Genomic DNA, 23,369 nt, shown 5'->3' with positions numbered 1-23,369 from the left:
TAAATATGAAGAAAAGATGGCCATGCTTTGATAGAGAAAGATTGAATATTTTAGTGTTGGTGGGGAAAGAAGAAAAAGGACTCTGAATAAAGATAGTACATTAAATAGTGTAGAGTGCTTTTCATAAGCAAAAAGTGAAGTGAATTGTATGGGAAATCTTTTTGATAGAAACTATTGGTGGGACCAAGTTTCCCTTCATTCAATATTTATTGTATTAATTGTTGGATTAAAATCAGATGATTGAAATTTTAAATTCAATATTTTTTATTTTAAAACAAATTGAAAACTGTATTAAAATTTAAGAGGGGATTTGATTGGTTTTGAGTCTAGATAGATAAATTTTGCATGTACATAGTTAAGAATCAATGTATATCAATCATAATCAATTTTAATCATATTATCTTCTTGTATACAACTATACAAATAAAAATATTTTCTAGTGTGATTTTATTAGACACATAATATTATGAAGAAAAATAATTTTTAATATGGTATTAGAACCTATTGATCGGATCATGGACCGTCCATCGTTAATAGAGTGCATAAATCATGAAAGAATAGAGAGGTTTCCCTTAACCTCCAATAAGATTTGCATTTCTCTATTGTCTAATGATGAGTACGATGGATGAATGATTATGATTCTGTTATGCCTTGTTGTTGTTGTTGTTGTATGCTAATACAGAAATTGATGATGGAATATTGTTAGCTATTTTTCATGACTAAATTCCTATGTATTCAATTTTGTTTGTGTCTATACGATATATGTCATTGTTGAGATTTTGAAGGTTTGAAATATAACTTTAAAATTGATGATAACGGGATGAATTAGGTGTGAAATCAATGGTGTTTTGATGTTGTAAGCATGATATAATTATTGTGCATCAACTTCTAGGCATTTGGCTTTTTACAAAATTGAAATTGGAGGTTCGGAAGACCTCCAACGATGAAAAATCGCATTTTGAGTTATGCAGGTCCAAGTGTTTTTGCCCGACGAGACCAGAGGCTTGCCTGGCGAGATATGTAGAGAAAAAGGGGTTTTGTGTTTGAAACCTCACGTCGAACAAGTTCCACGTTTGGTGTTACCTTGGATTTTCGACCAGACTTTTAGGGTTATGATCCTAAAGGATATGACGTACTAAGGGTCATTAAAAAATGGAAGAGGATGTCGACAACATGGACTGCTTCAAGCCAAAAGAAAAAAACTAGGCTTGTAGAAAAGGTAGAAAGAGGAGGTTATTGGTAGCTTGGTCGAACTCCACCTATTAGGAGTACTATGAGCCCTTAGCCTTCAAAATGGACTTAGAAAAAATCATGTTATCTCTGATTGTTTGAAGCTTGTTTATCAAAGCATTCAAGTGGATAAGGACAAACAGTTTTTTCCAGGGCACATGGAGATGTATCAGGTGAAGGCATGCATGAGTAGGAGATGTGGCATTTGTAGATTACTTGATCGTTATCGACGATTATTCTTAGGATCTCTATACAAGCAGATTTATTTTTGAGTTTTAGGGGTCCACAACTTTTACATTCCTTAAAGAAACTCAAAGTATCCAAGTTACAAAGAGAGAAAAGTGTTACTTTAACAATGTATGTGTGTTCTCTAAAATTCAAGCATTTTATTTTATTGCAAAGTTTACATTCTTTATGCTTTCTTTTATCTTTGAATATTTCTTTGTCCTTCATTTTTCATTGTTTTAGAATTCAAGTTTCATCAACTTAACACACAAAAAAACTCAACAAAACTTTGGCACTACATCCTAGGATCACTAGTCAATCTCCAAATAACATTTAAAAAAGAGACTAGCGATTGTTTACTAAAACTAAGGGTAAACACCTGGCGACGCTAACAGTATAACGTTGTTTGAAAATGTCATAACTTGAGTTCTATGACTCCGATTGAGGCATGGTTCAAAGCGTTAGAGAGCTAATGCGCAAAGATACCTCATGGTAGTGCAGTTTGAAATAATTTATGTATAAATGAATTACCATTGCCTGAATAATTATTATATTTTGTATGTATGATTGTGCGATTATTGAACATGCTTATTGATTATTGATGAGACGAGTGGTTCAGAGTGAGAACTACTCGTGGCGCAGTGGATGCCTGATTGTTTACAGTCAGAATCAGGCTATATTCATTGTTGTATTGTTGTCATTGCATTGTGATATGCCATGCATTATATGTTGTCATTTTTATGAAAGAGGCTTGTTCGTTAGTTCAGAGTGGGGACTAGTGACTTGTCCCAAGCTAGGATGTGAGATCTTGGAGCTCATATGTGAGAGATTGGAGCTCAGATGTGGAGGCTTGGGGTTCAGATGTGGGGATCCAGTTTGTATGAATAACTAAATGTTGATTCGGTACCGCATGCATATAAAATTGAGTAGTGAGTGTGGTTCACAGTGGGGACCGTGATGAGCATAAGTCGAGTCGATTGTTGCATTGCATTGTATGAGGATTATGCAATCAATATGTTTAGGTTTTGATGAATACTCTTGTGTGATTGAGAGAGTTTGACTTGATATGGGTAAGATGTGAATACATGATATTTGAGGTGCATGCCTGATTCATGTGTGATTGTGTACTACGTGATTCTATCCTGATTATTTATGCACCATTTATTATTTGAATGTATTTGCACCCTCTTTGTTTTTTGTGTGGTTTTGTGCTCTTTATAGTACATACGGACAGGTAAATGAGTAACTACTTAGAGCCGAAGTATGGTGTTGAGGTTATTATTCTATTTCCTATATTACTCATTTAGATTTCATTGCTCTGATCTGTAACACTGGGCGAGCCAACGGTTTTATTTTATTATTATGTTTTTTAATTGAGAGTTGGATGTTATACTCTTGATGTTTTGAACTTATGTTGATTGCAGAGGCTTTTTCCATATTTGTTTTAATTTTAAATAAGTATTGTTATGAGACTTAATACTTGTGAAGCATGCTTAGTTGATGAATTTTGCTGCAATGATACCCTAAGTGAAGGTCAGTATGCGATGACATGTGCACCTTAATGTTTTACTTTAATTGATAAGTGTTAAAGAACAAGTGTTATTGATGATGAGTGACATCCTAAATGTGTATATGTGATCCATGCTTGATTTATTTTACAATTTGACACATGGGGAATTTAAGGTGTTTCATTTGCGTTACATTATAATTACTCAACGGACCCGTGTTGCTTTTCAGCACGCTCGCGTTAGGTAGCTTTTTCTTAAATGTATAGTTGCTTTTTAAAGGGTTGTTTGACTGATCCTAGGGCTATTTATATGAACTACTTTAACTGTTGAATGCTCTAATTGACTAGGGATCTTATGATTGGGAATTGTGACTAAGGGATTAACATGCATTATTGCCTAATTTGACGGGATAATTGGCCTGAGGGATCGGGGATCTAGCTCCTAGATTAGTGACTTATACGCCAAGGGATTGGTATAGTGGTAGAGTTAGTTCGTCGTGTACCTTTATATTCATTGCATGTCTATTAATGTCTGTTTCATCAATCAAGTAGAAATAGGGGATTTTGATAATACTAACTAGCCGTTTTTCTCTTTATCGCTTAAAAAAATCCTTGTGTTGTCATCCCAAAATTATCTTAAACCCCCCTCATTTACTATTTTAATCTAATCGCATAATATTCTTTGTTTTAGATTAGGAATCCCTATGGAAACGAATTTAAATTTTTATTACTTCGATAACATAGCTAGTACACTTGTTAGTAAATTATCATCAAGTACGCATATGTTAAGTAATATTATAAGTGGAAATCATAATAAAACCAAATAGAACCATCAATAGTGTCATTAGAATGATTGTGAAAATTTGAACCATTATTATTGAGATAGGGAAAACATGTTTATGCGAAATAACATTGCTGAGAATAAATGTAGAATGATGCATTAGATAACCTATACAAGTCCATTGTAGAGGGCCTCCAATATGTAACATTACCAAGACCTGATTTGGCCTTTATCAACATGTCACTTTATGGGCTCTCCACTTGAAAGTCACTAGTTAGCTATCTAGCACATTTTGAGGTACTTAAGGGACACATTCACATATGTCCTTATTCTTATGTCAACTCTCATTGATTAAAAAATCCACCCTTCTAGCTTATAGTGATTTAGATTAGGCAAATGACCCCGATGACAGATGATCCAATTCAGGCTCATGTGTTTACAATTTTAACCAAATTAGGTTGCTTAGAGTTTTAAGAAAACAACCTATGGTAGAACGATCTAGTTTTGAAGTTGAATATTATGGTCTTACACATACCACATATGAATTGCTTTGGTTAGAGTTGTAACATCCCGATTTAGTTATGTGAGTGTTTGTGTTATTTGACTTAATTGAGTTATTAGAGAGATATAACTAAATGGGCCTAAGTGATAGAAACATAATGGATGGATTGGTGGGTTAAGCCCAATTGACATAAGAGAGATAGTAAGAGTAGAAAGTTAGGGTTTTAGAGTTAGAGTCTCATAACTCATTTTGGGGGAGAAAGAAGAGAGAAGAGAAAGAAGGGAGGAACACTTGAGAGAAGAAGAAAAATTATGGAGGAAGCCTCGATTTTCGTAACAAGTTTCAACATAAAATCACCTTGGCAAAACGGGCGTATCTCTCAATTCAACCGTTGGATCGTTGCGGTACTTGGACACAAGATTTCTGACCCATAGAGGTAAGTTCTGACCGGAGAGATTTTGATTTTGAGGGTTTTAAGTTCGTCTTGTCATACCTCAAAATTTGCCCGATCAAACCTATGGCTATTAACTCATCAGAGGTATTAGAATAAGGGTCAGGGGGTTTAACATTTCTATGGATAAACCCATTCTCTTATAAGTTGCGTTGAGTAAATAAATGGGGTGCGATTAACAGGCGTTTCAAGGGTTTCATCATTTGTTAATATTATTTTCCTTTTACTAACATTTGCATCTTTTTGGATTATTATTAGTAATTTTTATTACTTCTAACTATTAGTATTTAATATTATTAATTTTATTATTAATATTAATATTAGGTGATATTATTATTAATATTATCTAGGATTATAGAATTTGTATATATTATTACTAACTATTATTATTATTATTAATAATTAGTATTAGTTGTTATTAGAATTATTATTACTAATATTTATTATTAGAATTAATTTTTATTAGGTTTAGTTTTAGTAGGCCCATTAGGTATAAACAAAAAAACCTAGTTTAGGAGCAATATAAAAATAGAGACCAATTCACTAATGAGGGGAGGCCGATTTTTTAGAGGGGTTCTCGGTTTGTACATATTTTTTGGCATATGTGACTTTTATGAGGTTTATTATTTTTGATATTGCTGTTAGAAAAATGGAGAAAACGAACTCTGCAGGCAACAAAACCATCTCCCTGCAAGAGAACGAAGCCGTGAGCCACCACTTTTTCTCCCCTTGAAAAGTCTCACCGATACCCCAGAACCGTCCCTGATGCAATTACGCACCCCTCAATCAACAACAGTGGAAGCGCAAAATCGGAAGCGGCATCGGATTTGAACCAAACCGCATCTTTAAACAAACAACGCTGCAAATTGAATCATGTTTTTTTTGCTTTTAATTTTTGTGGCTTGTATGGATTTCTGCAGGAGCACCGGTGCCATGGCTATGGTTGTTGAATGTTGGTGAAATTCATTGCCAAGAGCGATGGGTAAACGAAGAAGAAGAACAGTCCTCACGCGTAACTATTTTTTTTAATTTCCATGTTACCTATATCATTCATTGTTTGCGTATTATTAACAGTTGAAGCACGCAGTTGAGTTGGTAAGGAAGATGGCACATGAACCTAGGGGCGCAGGTTCGATCCTTTGCCCCAGCATATATTTTATTGAATTAATCCACTTGCAGATCCCACGCATGCCACCCATGGGAGGTTCACCATACACCCTCACATCACAACCTCAGATTTCCTCCGACTCAGATCTGACGCACACAAGGATAGGGACCCATCATGGGGCTTCAAGGACTCACAACACAGGATCACAGCCCAGGTTTTATTATATTTTTTATTTTACTTTATTATTTAATTATTTAGGGTGAATGTTAATTGATTATATCCAATTTAATTAAGTTATCTAATTAGGGTTAAATAAATAAGGATTAGGGTTATAATTGTTATCTTCCCGATTATTCGACTTAATTATTTAATTAAATTTTAATTCTTAATTATAAATTACAAAAAACCCTAGAACGGCTATATAAGATATTAAGGTTTGTCCAATCCCATTAGTTTTGGCCGATAATCTTAGGATTTAATTTATTATTCGTTTCGACCGTATTAATCGGTCGCGATGGGTAATAATCGATCATTTAATTATTAATTAAATTAATATAATTCAAACACATATTATTTGGCTAAAGGGTTTCAACCATCTTATTGGTTGCGATGATTAGCCTATCTTTCCCATTCAAATTCATTATTATTTTTAATCGAATCAATCGATTACGAGGGATAATGATACAAGTTAAATTATTAAAATTCCTAAAAAATACTCTTATTCGTTATCAGTGATGATTGAACCCATCAATTAAAATTGGTAACGATACAACTACTAATCTTTTAACTATGGTGATCGAATCTATTGATCATTGCGGTTAATAGTATATACTAAAACCAGGGTTGTACGCCCAAACCTTAAAACACTTCCCAAATCTAAAACATTCAAAACACTTCAAATCAAACTACGGATTTTCATCTTTATTCAAAACTACGATAGGCCGCTTAAAAGCCTCCAAAACCATATCAAATCAAATTACAATCTTAAGGCGTACAACCCTTCTCCGAACTACGTAGACTCTGATCCTCCCTAAGGAGGTACGTAGGCACTTGGCAACAAGGCGAGTCCCCTTCCTCCAAATCTTAATCATATCTTTAACCCTATTAATTGTTTGTTACCTTTCTTTATGTTTTGCCATAACCCTTATCTTTGTAATGTTAACCTTTAGGAAAGGGTTGAGGGTGCCTAACACCTTCCCTCGACCTGAATATAGTATCTTACACTGATCTCTATACTGCGTAGGGTTTCCTATTCGCCCTTCAGAATAGGTGGCGGCTCTCTAAGTTATAATTTTTAGGGCAGGTTGCTACACGTCTGATAAGCTGATTCTCGAACTGGTTTTTAGGTGTGTTTCCAAATGATAGAAATGATTTCTTTTGGAGAAAAGCTTAGAGCTATGGTGAAAGAGTCTATATTTACCAAGGTAAGAGTGAGGTTCTTTCATGATTAAGGGGTGTATGATAGAGGGTTATAGTGGTTAGATTCTATACTTGATATTCATGTTCTTCTATGTTGCAATTTTGGGTATTTGGTGGTTTATTGGAATGCGATGATATAAATGTGATAAGTTGTGTGCAACTGTTGATCTTTATGTATTAGATTGTTGTGTTTGTTGTGGGTAAACCATTGATAATGAAATAATGGGTTTAGTTGTGGAATTGAAAATGTTAGGGTTTATGTTAGATTCTCATGAAATTGACTCTAATCATGTTTTGATATGAATTAATTATGATGTTGTTGTGTGAATAACTTATGATTAATCTTATGTGTTTTGTGATGAATTGTTGATGACATGTAACTATGTTTGTGTGCATTATATGTTGAATTGTTGATAATATGTAACCATGTTTGTGTATGTTATGTATTGATGAATTGTCGATAACATGTAATTATGTTTGTGTGAGCTATGTGATGAATTGTTGATAACATGTAATCATGTTTGTGTGCATTATGTATTGATGAATTGTGGATAATATGTAATTATGTTGTTAGTATGTTGAATTTGTTGTTGTTGTTGTAGACCCTATGGTCAAAATTTATAGTTTGTATTGTATGGATAAGCATGAAGTGAATATTGTTGTATAGTTGGAAATGATTATGTTTAAAATAACATGATGTATGCTCTTTATGACGAATAGTTGTTGTTATGACTAGGATGATTATATGATGATGATGTATTGTGAAGTTGAATATGTTGTTATTGTTGAGTTGTTGTTATTATAACTTGTTGATGCGTTGATGAAGTTGTAGGCCTATGACCAATGTTGAATAAGTTGAATCATCCCAATATATGGACATGTTTAAGTTATAGGTCGAATGACCAGTGTTGATTTAAGTTGATGCAATTGATACATGTTTAAGTTGTTGTTCTTGTTGTGTGTTTAAGTTGTTGTTGTTGTACTTGGGGATGTTGCATCATTGTGTCGCATAGCATAACATTGTTAGAGTTGGCCTTTAATGGAAAAGATGATAAAGTTGTTGCATTGATGCCTCAGAATTACTGGCAATTGATAGAGTTGGGAGTTTACTCCGAATGGTACCACATGCATTTGCATAGTTTGAGTAGCATAATGAGTCGCATATCGAGTTGTTGTGTTGATGAATGATTGTTATGTTAAGTTGATTATGTTGTTGTCTAAGTTGGATTAAATTGATTATGTTGTTGTTTAAGTTAGATTAAGTTGATTATGTTGTTGTTTAAGTTGGATTAAGTTGATTATGTTGTTGTTTAAGTTGGAATCGTGGTTGTGAATTCATTGCTATGATTTGTTGACGTTTTTCGTGATGATAGTTACGTTGATTCTCGTTGTGATTATGAAGGAAATTTTGTAGTTGTGGATGACTTAGTTGTGAATTTGAATATGTTATTATGATTGATTATTAACATTGTTGTTGTGATGCAAGTTGCTTTGAGATGAGAAGTGGTGAATAGTGTATGATCTTATCTTTGCTATAAGTATTATCATGCATTCTTTTATACTGTTTGATATCTCACCCCTTCTGCTGATGTTTCCCCTACCATGAGAAATGGGCAGGTACTCAAGTATATTTGTGGAAGCTTGTAGCTTCATCCAGTTCAGTTGGTGTGTCGCTCTGATACGTAGCACTCGGAGGATGTTTATTTTGTTGTTTCATGTAGTTAATATATAAGTTGTTGAGTTCTAAGTTGAATAATGAGAAGTACTTTGATGTTTTAAAGTTGTTTCTGATTGAATAAAGATGATTTGTTTATAAAGTCCAATGTTATGATTCCGCTGCATATTAAATAAAAGTTGGTTTGTTCTTAGAGCTGATATAAGTCGTTTGTGATCCTCTGAGATTGAAGTACTGCGTATCTGATTATGTGTTGTTTATATGAAGTGAATGTGATATCCTAAATGCTTGTTGATAGTTTTTAAAATACTATGATTTCTGCATTATAATTTCAGATAGAATTTGGGGTGTTACAGGAGTCTCTTCTCACTAAACTTTATGTTTCTTTTCTTCAATTCCTTCCATAATCTTTTATGACCACATGAGTGTTGTCTTGCTCTCAGATAATATGGTCCTTCAAGCACAAACAAAGCACATGGACTTGGATATTCATTTTGTTAGAGAGTGGGCGTGTCAAAGAAAATGCTATTCAAATATGTTTTTGCCTCCACGTGTATTATTGACACACTCACAAAGTCGTTGGATACGATTGTTTTTTAGAACTTACGGACCAAACTTAAAATAGTTTGTTTAAACCCACCTTAATCTTGTGAGGAAATAATAGAGATATAGAGCAACAAAATAGTTGGTGAGTATTAGTTAGATATAATTAAGAGCTTAGTTAACTTGTATAAGAAGAATTCTATAATTTATCTTCTCACAATATTAAATGAGATGTGATGACTTCGATATGAGATTAAATCATTCAAACTCAATTCCATTATGTAACATCTCATTCTTTCTTTCACTTCATGAGAGGGACCCACACAACATTTACGGTTTATTTGTTTTGGTTTTTTAAAAATGATTTTTATAATATTATATAATTTTGTATAAATTTTTTTTCATAAAAGCTTTAAATAAAAATTTGATTTGAATAGTTATTCTTAAAAAAATATTTTAAGTATTTCATCATTTATTAAAAAAAAAAATTGAATATCAAAATTTAAAAATTTTATTTAATTTTGAAGTTATTTCAAATAATTTTTCATAAAAATTATTTTTGAAATTGAATTTTTTTTTAAAAAGATTATAATTTTGACTATGTTTTAATTTTTGATAATGTATATTTATGTTATAAAATATCAAAATTAGTCTTTTAATTTTAAAAAAATAATAAATATAAAATAATTTTAATATTTTAAAAAACGGTTTTATAAAATTCATTTTTAAAAATATAAAAAAAATTATTTTTTTTAAGGCTAAAATAAAAAGGCTCATAGTTATCATGCTCTAGATTTTATGAGTTATGTGTGCATCTCCCACATGGCTCCAAGGTGGTGTATGTGTTTTGCTTTCCTCACTTTGGGGCAATAATAAAGTTCATGATGATTCTTTTGTCGACATATTGCAACGACAACAGTTAATGGCCGTACATAACCTTTGCATTGTAGTTGTCAATGTGTAATCAACACCAGCGTCGAATTGCTCTTGGGTATTGCTTCTTAAAGCGGAGACAATGGTTGGTGTTCTGTGGTGGAGATTACACACTGCAGATAGAGAAACACAAAATGAGAGCAACAAAAAATCTTAATTTAACAATCAATCAAAAATTGAATTCACATTTTACACATAAAAATGAGAACTTTTACTATATTAGCACTGATTACATATATCAGTATTCACTTGTCAACATCAATATAACAACTTACTCTATAAAGATAGCTCTTTCCACTTTTGCAGCACTGATTATATTTAGCAAAATAATTATTTTTTAATGACAACAGAATTCTAAAGACATATTATAATAAAATAGTGTAACACATAATATACAGTAATATTTTAAACTGATGTTAATTCCAATTACCAAACTAATCTTTGAGAGAAGAGAGTTTTTCTAACAACACAAAGGTAGGTTTTAATCACGAGATCAAAACAAACCATGCTAATGGAAGATGAAGATTAATAAAATGGAGATGATGAGTTAGTATATGTTTTTTTTAGGGTTTCATGATAGAATTTTTTTACTTAATTATTATTTTAATATTTCAATAATTATTTTATATATATATATATATATATATATATATATATATATATATATATATATTTTGTTGTGAATTCAATACCAATAACAAAGTATAATGCAAGGGAAGAATAAAGAACCAGGAAGAAGAAGAACACAAAAATTGGTTATAACTGCTATTCTTTTACTTTCTCTTAGAAAACAAGATTACAAATTTACAAGAATAACAAATAACCGCTCTCACCCTAAATTAGGATTTGCAGCTTACAATGATGAGAGACTAGTATGATATTTTTAATAAAACTTAACATACTAACTAATGGGCTTTTTCCACAAGGCCCATTACACAAGTCAACTTAATAAACAAGCTAACTTAACAAATTAAGGTTTAAACACTAAAACCTAATTTAACGTGCTAACAACCCTAGCATCTTCAACACAAGCATGTGAACAACCTTCGACTTCATGCTTAATTCTGTCGAACCAAGAAGCTACCCTTCGGCCATACTAGAGTTCGATCCAATATCTCACAAATCTCCACCTTGGATCTAATTCTACAACATCAAGGGAACAAACTAGCTTTCTTCGTGCAGCTTTATCAATTGCATACAGTGGAAAAACTTGCAACTCGGCAATGTCTTGGTGATCATATCAGCAGCATTAACCTCAGTCGAAACCTTCAGCACTTGTACTTCTCCACGCTCGATTACTTCTCTGACGAAATGCAACCTCACATCAATGTGTTTAGTTCGCTCATGATATGCTGAGTTCTTCGACAGGTGTATTGCACTTTGACTATCACATTTAACAGTGATACCTCAACCTTGAAGTTTCAGCTCCTTCGCAAAACCTTCAAGCCAAAATGCTTCTTTCACAACTTCAGTTAAGGCAATATACTCCGCTTCAGTGGTTGATAGAGCAACAACCTTCTGAAGTGTTGCTTTCCAACTAATTGCAGTGCCAAACATAGTGAAAACATATCCAGAAATAGATTTTCTAGAATCCATACAACCTGCATAATCAGAGTCAACATATCCTTCGATTACTGCTTTACTATCTTCACCTAAGGATCCACCATAAATTAGGACTTTGTTCAGAAACCCATTTATGTACCTTAAAATCCATTTCAATGTTTGCTAGTGAGCCTTTCCAGGATTCGCCATGTACCTGCTTACAAGACTCACTGCATATGCTATGCCGGGTCTAGTACAGACCATAGCATACATTAAAGAACCAACTATATTAGCATATGGGATGCTATTCATATAGGCTCTTTCGACATCAGTAATGGGACACTGATTAATACTCAGCTTGAATTGAGGGTTTGTTGGAGTCACAACTGGCTTCGAATTCGACATACCAAACTTTTCGAGAATCTTTCGTAGATATGCCTCTTGAGATAAGCATAACTTTGACTTCTTTCTATCTCTTCGAATGTCAATTCCAAGAATCCTGGAAGCAGCTCCCAGATCCTTCATATCAAACTCCTTATTGAGTTCAGCCTTCACCCTCATCACATCTTCAACATTGTTGCTTGCTATGAGAATATCATCCACATAGAGCAACAAAATAACAAATGAATTACCAGGTCGAAATCTGAAGTAAACACAGTGGTCGAGCTGACTTCTAATGAAACTTATATGTGCCATGAACTTGTCGAATCTCCTATTCCACTGTCGAGGAGATTGTTTCAGTCCATATAAAGATCGCTTTAGATTGCACACATAATCTTCCTTCCCCTTTTTGACATACCCTTCAGGTTGCCTCATCAGGATTGTTTCATCTAGATCACCATACAAGAACGCGGTCTTCACATCCATCTGTTCCAGTTCAAGGTCGAACTGTGCCACCATGGCAAGTAACATTCGAATGGATCTATGCTTCACAACAGGAGAAAATACATCATTGAAGTCGACACCTTCTTTCTGAGTGAAACCCCTTGCAACTAACCTTGCCTTGTATCTTTTCGACGTTACTCCTTTGATTCCTTCCTTAACTTTGAAAATCCATTTACAGCTGACTAACCTTACCCCAGCAGGTTTCTTGATCAGTTCCCAATTGTGATTATCATGAAGAGATTTCATCTCATCATCCATGGCCTTCATCCATTCAGTCTTATTTCGACTCCTCATAACTTCCTTATAGTCTCTAGGTTCTTCGTCTAGAACCTCACTTGCAGAGATTAAGGCATAAGCTATAAGATCTGCATACCCAAGTCTCTGAGGTGCCTTGATGACTCTTCTCGACCTATCTCTTGACAATACGTAGTCATCGATAGTTTCCTCATCCTCAGCATCTTCTGCTTCTTCTTCGACTTCATCAGGGATATGCAATTCAGCATCAACATGCTCCACCTCAACAGGAATCTCTACCTGTTCCAGCTCTTCGTCAGATGTTTCTGTACTTCGACCAACATCATCAGTTTTCTTAAAAGCCATTTCAGCTTCATTGAAAATTATGTCTCGACTGGTGATACACCTCCTGTGACCTAGCTCTAGGCACCATAGCCTATAAGCTTTGACTCCTTCAGGGTATCCCATGAACATGCATTTCAGAGCTCTAGGTTTGACCTTGTCTTGCCTAATGTGAGCATAGGCTACGCAGCCAAATACTCTCAGTTTGTCGAGATCTGGTGGATGTCCCGACCAAACTTCTTTAGGTGTCTTCATATCTAACGCTGTCGAAGGACATCTGTTTATCAGATATGTTACTGTCAAAACAGCCTCAGCCCAAAACACCTTCTTTAACCCCGCACTAGTCAACATGCATCTGACTCTCTCCAAAATAGTTTGATTAAACCTTTCAGCCAAACCATTTTGCTGTGGAGTACCTGCAGTAGTTATGTGCCTTGCAATACCAGAGGCAGCACAAAAATTGTCGAATGCCTCATTGCAAAATTCAAGGTCATTGTCGGTTCTCAACCTCTTGACCTTTCTGCCAGTTTGATTTTCAACCAGAGTCTTCCAACTTTTGAAATTCTCAAAAGTTTCATCCTTAGTCTTCTGGATGAATACCCATAATTTTCTGGAATAATCATTTACTATGGATAGGAAATACCTCGCCCCAGAATATGATGCACACCTTGCAGACCCCCAAAGATCAGCATAGATGTAGTCAAGGGATCCATGTGTTCTTTGTTTGCCTTTGTTAAACTTCACTCTGCAAGATTTTCCAAGTACACAGGGTTCACAAAACTTCAGCTTTTCAACTTTGTCTCCACCAAGCAGATTTTGTTTCCCTAATTCAACCAGGCCCCTTTCACTGACATGACCCAATCTCATGTGCCAAATTTCTGTCTTCGACAAAGGTTTCGTGGATGCAACATTTGTCGAACCACTTACAACTTCAGCCTCAAGGGTATACAAGTCTTGTTTCTTCACGCCTCTCAAGACTTCCTTCGACCCCTTCATGACTCTTAGGATACTTTTCTCTCATTGGAAAATATATCCTTTCTTGTCGAATTCACCAAGAGAAAGTAGATTTCTCTTCAAATCAGGAACATACCTGACTTCAATCAACAACCTTATTAACTCATCATGGAGCTTGAATCTCACAGATCCAACACCTGCAATTTTGCAAGCCTTGTTGTTTCCCAGCAATACTAATCCACCAACTTGATCACATAATTCCTCGAACAAGTCTTTGTTTGGAGTCATGTGCCAAGTGCAACCTGAAACCACTCTCTTCTCGAGTTACTGCTTGAAACCACAAGAACATCAGATGATTCAAAATCATCTTGAACAATGGCTGCATTTCCATTATCCTTACCTCCATGATCTTTCAGGCGTTCAGGGCACACCTTTCGTGTGTGACCCTCCTTCTTACAATGATAGCATCGAATACTAGATGTTTCGCCACTATAAGACTTTTGTTGGCTTTTGCCTTTCTTCTTGTCGAACTTACCATCCTTTCCCAAGAATTTTCCTTTAACGACCAAACCTTCACCAACAATCGAAGGTTTATGCTCTTTTCATTCGTTCAATTCCTTTTAATACATGGCTGATTGAACTTCTTCAAAGGACAGGGACTCCCTTCCATATAGGAGAGTTTCTTTGAAGTGGGCATGTGATCGAGGCAAAGCGCACAATAGTAACAGCGCTTGATCTTCATCATCGATCTTTACATCAATATTTTCAAGATCAATAATCAGCTTGTTGAACATATCCAACTGCTCAGCTAACACTTTGTCTTCAACCATCTTGAATGAATACAAAGCTTGCTTTAGATAGAGTCGATTTACCAGTGATTTGGTCATATACAAACTTTCAAGTTTCTTCCATAACCCTGATGTCGTCGTCTCCTTTGATACCTGTCTGAGAAACTTATCACCAAGGCTCAACAAAATTGCGATGTGTGCCTTCTCGATCATATCCGTCTTCTCCGCTGCCGTTAATGCAACATTCATGGCTGCCTCTCCCTTCAACGCTTCCAAACAACCCTGCTGAACCAGTAGGGCTTTCATCTTCAAGCTCCACAGACCGAAATCATTCACTCCGGTGAACTTTTCAATCTCATATTTTGTTGACGACATGTTCGATCCACGCTCACCGCACCAATTTGTTGTGAATTCAATACCAATAACAAAGTATAATGCAAGGGAAGAATAAAGAACAAGGAAGAAGAAGAACACAAGAATTGGTTATAACTGCTATTCTTTTGCTTTCTCTTAGAAAGAAATAATACAAGTTTACAAGAATAACAAATAACCTCTTTCACTCTAAATCAGGATTTACAGCTTACAATGATGAGAGACTAGTATGTTATTTATAATAAAACCTAACATACTAACTAATGGGCTATTTCCACAAGGCCCATTCCACAAATAAACTTCTTTCCTTTTGACATTTTGTTTTCATGCATTTAGAAAATTTAGTACATCATGGGTAAAAAAATCACATATGAGTGCTAAAAACCCAGAAGAATACTTAATCTCCATGGCGGACTCTGTTTATTCATCAACCATTTTTATTTTTGCTAAAGAGGTTGATTTTGATGGATAATTTCTTGAGGTTGGTCTATCTTTGTATTGGGGCGTCTTGACCCCTAGAGAATGAAAGAATATGCAGTGAATATGGTGATTGCACCATTCCATTTTATGAATATAACTTGTCGATCTTAAGCCTTCGCCTGCCCTTCACTTCTTTCGTGGTGGAAATTCTTAAGCATCTGGTAATAGCTCGGTCACAACTTCATCTAGCAAGTTGGGCTTATGTGAAACCCTTCCAGTACTTATGCAAATACTTGAATGGGGAGCCCTCTCTGACCCTTTTATTTCATCTATTCCCATGTCATCATGATCCTGCAACTCAAATGCGAAGTAAAGGATTAATTCACTGGTAATGACTGTCTAGGGCATAAGGCTCTTTTTGAGTTGCAACCTTTCAAAGATTGACTCTTTCTGGTTACTCCTATATACCCAGAGGCTCATGCAACCGTTTATGTTGTTAGGAACAAAGTAGAAGGTAAATATGTTGAGTTATTCCCTAAGTACTTGACTGAGAGCCATTTCTTATTGGAGGATGACCTTTCTTCAGAAGATCTATATCACAAGAAGTGGGTGATGAGTTTCATCAATGACCTAGCTTATTTAGGGGGTGGTGTTCCCTCAGAAAAGGCCGACCAGAAACACTTGAAGCGCCTCATTGATACCCAATTGCTGATGGAGGCCTGTATAGAGGAATAAAAGAAGATTACTTTTGGTAAGTTCTCAACTTATTTGCTTTCAATTTGCTTACTCATGACATGTTTGCTTTGATAATGATCGTTTGCATATTTGGTAAAGGGTGAAGTAAAGCTATGAATTTTGAGGTGGGTGTGCCCTAGAGGAAGAATTAGCGACTCTGGATCAGTATACTCGGCTCACCTCTAATGCCTTAGTCCTCGGTGGAGCCGGTCGCTGGGATGCTATTTGGTCTGACCAACAACATAAGGAAAATCATTGGGTAGAAGAAAATGTTTGCAATATGATGCTTCAGCAGAATACGTTCCTGCAGGAAATACAAACAACTTCCATCTTTCTCATTGGGATAAGGGACACTTTTCTCCTCCTTAAGCTCCCTGGTTCTCTTTCCCACCGATTGACCCATCTAGTAAGGACCGTGGCAAGGAAGAACCAGGCTATAGTTTCTGCTTATGGCTATTTATCATCTGCTCAAGCATCTCTTTCAGCAAATCAGAAAGGATTAGAATCTCTACACCTTGAGAATGCTTCTTTGAATCAACATTTGGTTGATTGTATGATTTCCAACCTTAGGGTGGTTTCAAATTCTTTTGAAAACATCTTGTAGCAAGTGGAGCATTTTCACCATCTCACGCGTGTTTCTAGAAAGCAAGTTCATCTGAATGCTCAAAGACGGGGAGGTTGTCTCTCTGCTGGAGTAGCCATGTATTACCTTTTTCTATGTATTGTATGTATTGTACTTTTGAAATTAAAAAATATATGTGTATATATTATTTGAAATTATATGCTTTTTTACTTATATAAGGTGCATTTGTTTGACCGCGAGTGCAGAGTTCTAGATTCCGTATGAACTTATGAGATCCTCATTCAAAGTTTATTTAATGTCATTGGAGTCGTTCCCGGCCAAACACCGGTTTCCCTCCCCCCAGGTGAAAACCTAGTCCGAGGTAGATTTGCAGCCAACCCATCACGGCCTTTGGAGTGGCTAGCTGCCAGAGGTGTAACACCCCGACTTTAGATATTTATTTTATTAATTTATTTGATCTAAATTGAATGATTATATGTGTGTATCTTGTTGAAATATTTCTATTTGAGTTATTTTGGTGTTTTCTGGGTGCTAAAGGTATTTTAGTAATTTAATAAATAATAAGAATATAGAGTATTTGAGAGTAGAGAAATAAAATAGAATTTTAATTTATTAGAAATAATTAGACATTTTAATTATTTAGAGGTAATTGAAATAATAAGTTGAATATATAATACAAAATAATTATTTTATAGTTATTATATATAATTTGAATAGTGATGGGTCATTACCCTCGTATCTCTATATTTCATACTATTCGACATGTGTCCTTATTTGTGACTAAAGGGGTTTAGCCAAAACCTTTAAGGTCACTAATTGATGATTTTTTATGTATTTTTGTTTCTCTTTAATTTTTTCTATGTAGTTTGTTTGGTCAACTAAGGTTTTGGCAAAACCTTCTAGGCATCGATTAGTGAATAAACATATTTTCTGCATGATTCGTTTGTGGCCAAAGTGCTTGGGCAAAACCTTTGTGACCGCCAAATAATTGTTTTTATTGATGATAATATAAATGATTATGATTGCGATGATGTTCTTTGGAAAATTGGGATTATTTCTCTGTGATAAAATTAATGCTTGTATAATTTATCGGTAAAATTTGGGATAAACAGAAATTGTGTTATTTGTCTGTGTTTTTTTTCTGAGTGATATGTAATTTTGGTCTAATATCCTAAATGTCATATAAAGTTTGTTTTTTCCAGAAAATGTCAGAAAATTGACTTTTTATTGAAAAAAAAGGAAATATTGGAATTTTTATCGAAAAACTCAAAAATCAAAAATGGGGAAATTAATCAGGCCAGAAATCGGCTAAAATTAGGAGTCGAGGAAGCGCATGTGTCATAGGCGATAGAAATCGGGTTGTGTGGCGAGTGTCACAGCGGCGGATAACGGTGGTCGCATGAGAACGCACGATCGCTGGAGTCAAAACCACGTCGCAATGGCGACGACCGATGACCAGAGTCGTGTTGGAGACGACCGAGTTTGGGAAGAGTCGCTGCAGCGGTGGAGTGCGTGGTGCAGTAACGCGACGACGCCAGGGAGCCGCATGGAGGTGGTCGTACGATCGCGTGTTTGAGCAACGCAGCGGGTCGTTCAGGCAGGTCCACAAATAGTTTCGGCAGTTTCGAGTTCGTAGGTCATTTCTAAGCAATTTTGAGTATAAATGACCTTTTTGTTACCTTTGAGCTATTTTTTTTAGTAATTTAATTTAAGCTTCCAGCCTTTAGAGTTCAGTAGAGTTATCACTTGTGAAAAAGTTGTCAATGGAACAATATTGAGCATTTTAGAGTACTTTAGAGTTAATTTTGAGATATAAAAAATGTGGTAAGGCTGTTTAGAGTTCGCTTGAGAATTATTTAAGTTATAAATATAAATTGTTATAGCCTTTGATGGATTATGAGTATAAAATTATATTAAAAAAATGCTATGTTGAGATATTTTGAGTATGTTTGGCTAAATTTCGAGCCAATAAGTAATAATTCTCCTTTACTCAAATATTAATAATTTTAAGTTATAATATAATTATTTAAAATTAATTATATTAATAATTTTGAGTTATAATATAATTTTATAAAATGAATTATATATATATATATATATATATATATTAATTGATTATCATTTAAAAAAATCTTGAACTCCTTTAATGAAGTTCTAACTCCGTCATTGGGCATATTCTACCCGTACTTCTGAGATTAGGCATAAGTGTGATGTGTTAAAAAGTGTGATGAGGAAGCATGTTGTTCTGGACCGACCCAATTTATCTAAATTGGGTCAATCCAGCCTTCGGTCCAATACACTTTAGACCACGCGTGACAAGTTCCTCACGGTCGCTCCGGGCAAACTCACAAGGTAACCGGCCACGAGAGACCCTCGTGCCCGGTGAACAACCATGTCTTGCGCCACCTAAATATCCGCCCCATAAGGAGGAGTCTAATCCGCACAAGAACATCCTATAAATAGCCCTCTCCACACAGAGGGCAAGGTAATCTTTTTCCACCCCCAAATTCTCACTTTGTTGTACCTTGTGGAATACCTACTTACTTTGGCATCGAAGTGCCTTGCAAGTACAACCCCTTTTTTTCCCATCAAACATCCTGAACTTCAAGCCTTCATTGTTGTTGGCCATCTGATCTGCTCGGTAAGATCAGTGGCACCGTTTGTGGGAACTCTAGCTCCCCCGTTTCCTTTTTCTTGCACCTTCTTGATCCATTCTTGCCTCCTGTAAGAACCTAGGAACCAAAGCTTTAATCAAATCATTATTCATGGCCGGCAATAACGAAGATCCCTCTTCGTTAGACACTGCGTTACTCAAGAAAAACGATATCTCCGTCGTTCTCCCTTCCAGAAACACCGTCCCTCGAGACGGTGTCACGGCGTCCCCTTCTCCAAAAGATCTCCAAGTTGATCCATTTCATCATCTCAAAAATACAAGCGGGAAGGACAACCCCGAAGAAATTTCGGGAAACCCTTTCCTCTCCAAAGGTCAGACTCCCTAGGACCAGACCATGAACGCTGTTCTGGCCACCCTTTCCCAGACCAACGCGCTCATACAACAGCAAAACGACATGATCAGGGCGCTCGAGCAAAAACGCCGATCTAAGACTCCCATAGGTCACAAGCATCGCTCTCAACGCGGCGTGATTCCCAAAAAACGCCCTCGATCTCCCTCCCCCAGGGAGAACGCTGGTCCATCCTCCAAGAAAGGGTCAAGCGACCACCGATCCCGACACCGGTCACCGTCTCCTCGACCAAAAAAGAGATCCCGGTCACCCCCGACAGGGCACAACGATAACCGGAGGCGACACAGGTGGAGTCGGAGCCACTCTTCCACTCCTTCCGCCAGCGACGACGACGAAGAGCGCAGAGGCTCTCTTTCCCACTCAATATTGGAAGCGCCCCTACCGGCCGGTCTTGAAAAACCCCCGCCATTAGGCACATACGACGGGACCACCGATCCGGACGAACACATAGAGAACATCGACGCCACTTCTCGACTACAGAGGAGTGCCCGGTGCCATCAAATGCCGTTTGTTCCCTACCACCCTGCGCAAAGGAGCCATGACTTGGTATAAAAGTTTGCCCGATGAGTCCATCACTTCAGGGAAGGTGCTCGGGAAACTTTTTTCCAGACACTTCACGGCCTCCCGAAGACACCCCAAGTCAGAAGCCTCTTTGGAAGACATCGTCCAAGGAAAAGACGAGTCCCTACGGGCTTACATAGAAAGATTCAATAAGGAAGCCGTGCAAGTATCCACCACTGCCCATATGAAGAAATTATTGCTCGAGCGAGGCCTCCGACCACACTCAGACTTCGCCAAGGCCGTCGGAATCGAAACACCGGCCACTCTGGACGAGTTCTTCCTCAAAGCCCAGGCGTACATACAATATGAGGAAAAAGAGGCCGCTCACGCGGTACGCAATTCCAGACAAGAAGAAAGCAGTAAGAATGGTCGCCAAGACGATTCCCGTCGGGGAACGGACAAAAAGAAAGACGACAAGGGTCGGGATCCCAAAGACTACAAAGCTCCAGCCGGGAAGTTCCGAGAATACACCCCGCTCAACGCCTCAAGGGAACGCATCTTAAACGAATGCGCGAATGTCGAATTCCAGATGGGCAAGGTCTGCTTCCCTAAAACCATGCCTGCGCGACCAAACGTGGATAAATCAAAGTTCTTCCGATTCCACAAAGGCCACGGGCACAACACCGAGGACTGCATCCACCTAAAGGATGCCATAGAGATATTAATCAAGGAGGGAAACTTGAAGCAATACGCAAAAAAGCAGGAGGCCGCCAAAGAAGTCGAACCAATCACTGAGGAAAAACCGACGGAGGATACGCCCGCCATGCAAGTGGCCATGAGCATCACTAGGCCGAAAGACTTTTACCTCCCTGACTAGGCCAAATCGGCGACTTCCACCTCATAGCGCATGGGAGATGTTCCCCTCCGCCATGGTCATATCGGGCAGAAGATTCAGCAAGCTCACCGTGGGATCCGTGAAACGAAAATTCGACGAGCTGCTCTCAGCCAGTTCGAGCAAAGCCGCTGCTCTCGACCAAGGCAGCCCATCCTCTATATCCTTCTACAAAGAAGAATTGCCCGGTGGAGCATCCAATTCCACCATTCCCCTCCTCATCCGGGTTCGGATGGCCAACTTTGACGTCCGACGCATATTGGTCGATCAAGGAAGTTCGGTTGACATCATGTACTCCCAATTGTTCAAAACGCTGCAGCTTAACAACAGCCACCTCACCCCTTACGTAGGATCGGACCTACAAGGTTTCAAAGGCACGGTAACTAAACCGTGGGGCTTCGTCGAGCTCATAGTGTCAATCGGATCGGCGGAAATCGCAAGGGCCGTTAAGGTCCAATTCCTGGTCATCGACTGCCCGTCGATATACCAATGCATCCTCGGACGCCCGACCCTGGCCGAGTTGATCGCGGTCCCTTCAACCGTGCATCTCAAACTCAAATACTACACAACCAAAGGACAAGTCGCAACACTCAACAGCGACATTGAAGCGGCTAGGAGATGCTTCGAAGCCTCCGCCAAAGGCTTGAGTACGATAAAGACACCCGCTCAAGGCAAAACAGCGGTTAGCGCTATCTCCGAGACCAACCGATCAATGCCGCGCATCGACATGGTCGACCTCGACAGTCGTTTCTTGGGAGAGCCTGAGCAGAGCACAAATGCAGGTACATCAGAAGGGATCCTCCGGCCAATTCTAGATGGAGACTTCGAACTCGTGGCCCTCGGAGAAGATCCGACCAGGGGAGTCAAGATCGGAGTAGACCTGCCTGACCTGGCCAAAAGACAACTCAAAGCTTGCCTCCGTGAAAATGCCGACCTATTCGCTTGGAGCGCCTGCCCGGGCTCGATCCAGAAGTGGCTTGCCATCACCTGACTATCGACCCCTCTTGTAAGGCTGTCGCTCAGAGAAGAAGAAAACAATCACCAGAGAAAACGGCTGCAGCCGAACTAGCTGTAAAAGACCTCCTAGAGGCCAAATTTATATCTGAGGCCAAGTACACCACTTGGCTCTCCAATGTTGTACTTGTTAAAAAATCAAATGGAAAATGGCGCATGTGCACTGACTACACCGATCTTAATAGGGTTTGCCCAAAAGATGCTTACCCTCTGCCTAATATAGATAAACTAGTTGATAATTCTGCCGATTTTAAATTACTTTCTTTTATGGACGTATACTTCGGGTACAATCAAATACCCATGGCTAAAACAGACAAGAAATACACGGCCTTCATGACTGAATCAGGCAACTACTATTACAACGTAATGCCCTTCGGTTTGAAAAACGCCGGCGCGACATACCAGCGCATGATGAACAAAGTGTTCCAAGAGGGAATAGGCGACATGCTCGAAGTCTATATGGACGATATGATCGTCAAATCCCAAAAAGAAACTGATCATGCCGCCCATCTCAAAAAGGTTTTCGAGCAAGCCCGAAAGTGCAAGATGAGGTTCAACCCTGAGAAATGTACGTTCGGCGTGCGGGCAGGAAAATTCCTCGTTTTTTACCTAACAGAAAGAGGAATCGAAGCCAACCCGGATAAATGCAGGGATTTTTTGGATTTTCCCACCCCGAGCTCAAAAAAGTCAATCCAAACCCTAAACGACAT

General features: G+C 37.4%; 1 protein-coding gene and 1 long non-coding RNA gene across 2 annotated transcripts; both read left to right on the top strand.

Annotated features, from left to right (window-relative positions):
* The first annotated feature begins 5,272 nt into the window (after positions 1-5,272).
* LOC131612024 (uncharacterized) lies at positions 5,273-8,980 on the top strand. The gene is made up of 3 exons (XR_009287263.1): positions 5,273-6,018; positions 7,151-7,228; positions 8,841-8,980. It is a non-coding gene; the product is annotated as an uncharacterized LOC131612024 (long non-coding RNA).
* An 11,257-nt stretch (positions 8,981-20,237) lies between these two features.
* LOC131614280 (pre-mRNA-splicing factor CWC22-like) lies at positions 20,238-20,804 on the top strand. Its single transcript, XM_058885889.1, has one exon. It carries the CDS (start codon positions 20,238-20,240, stop codon positions 20,802-20,804), a length of 567 nt encoding a protein of 188 aa, XP_058741872.1.
* Positions 20,805-23,369: the final 2,565 nt, after the last annotated feature.

This window comes from Vicia villosa, linkage group LG6 (assembly GCF_029867415.1).
Source record: "Vicia villosa cultivar HV-30 ecotype Madison, WI linkage group LG6, Vvil1.0, whole genome shotgun sequence".
NCBI classification, from domain to species: domain Eukaryota; kingdom Viridiplantae; phylum Streptophyta; class Magnoliopsida; order Fabales; family Fabaceae; genus Vicia; species Vicia villosa.
Note: the sequence above shows the minus strand (reverse complement) of the source record. Positions and strands in the feature narration are given on the sequence as shown.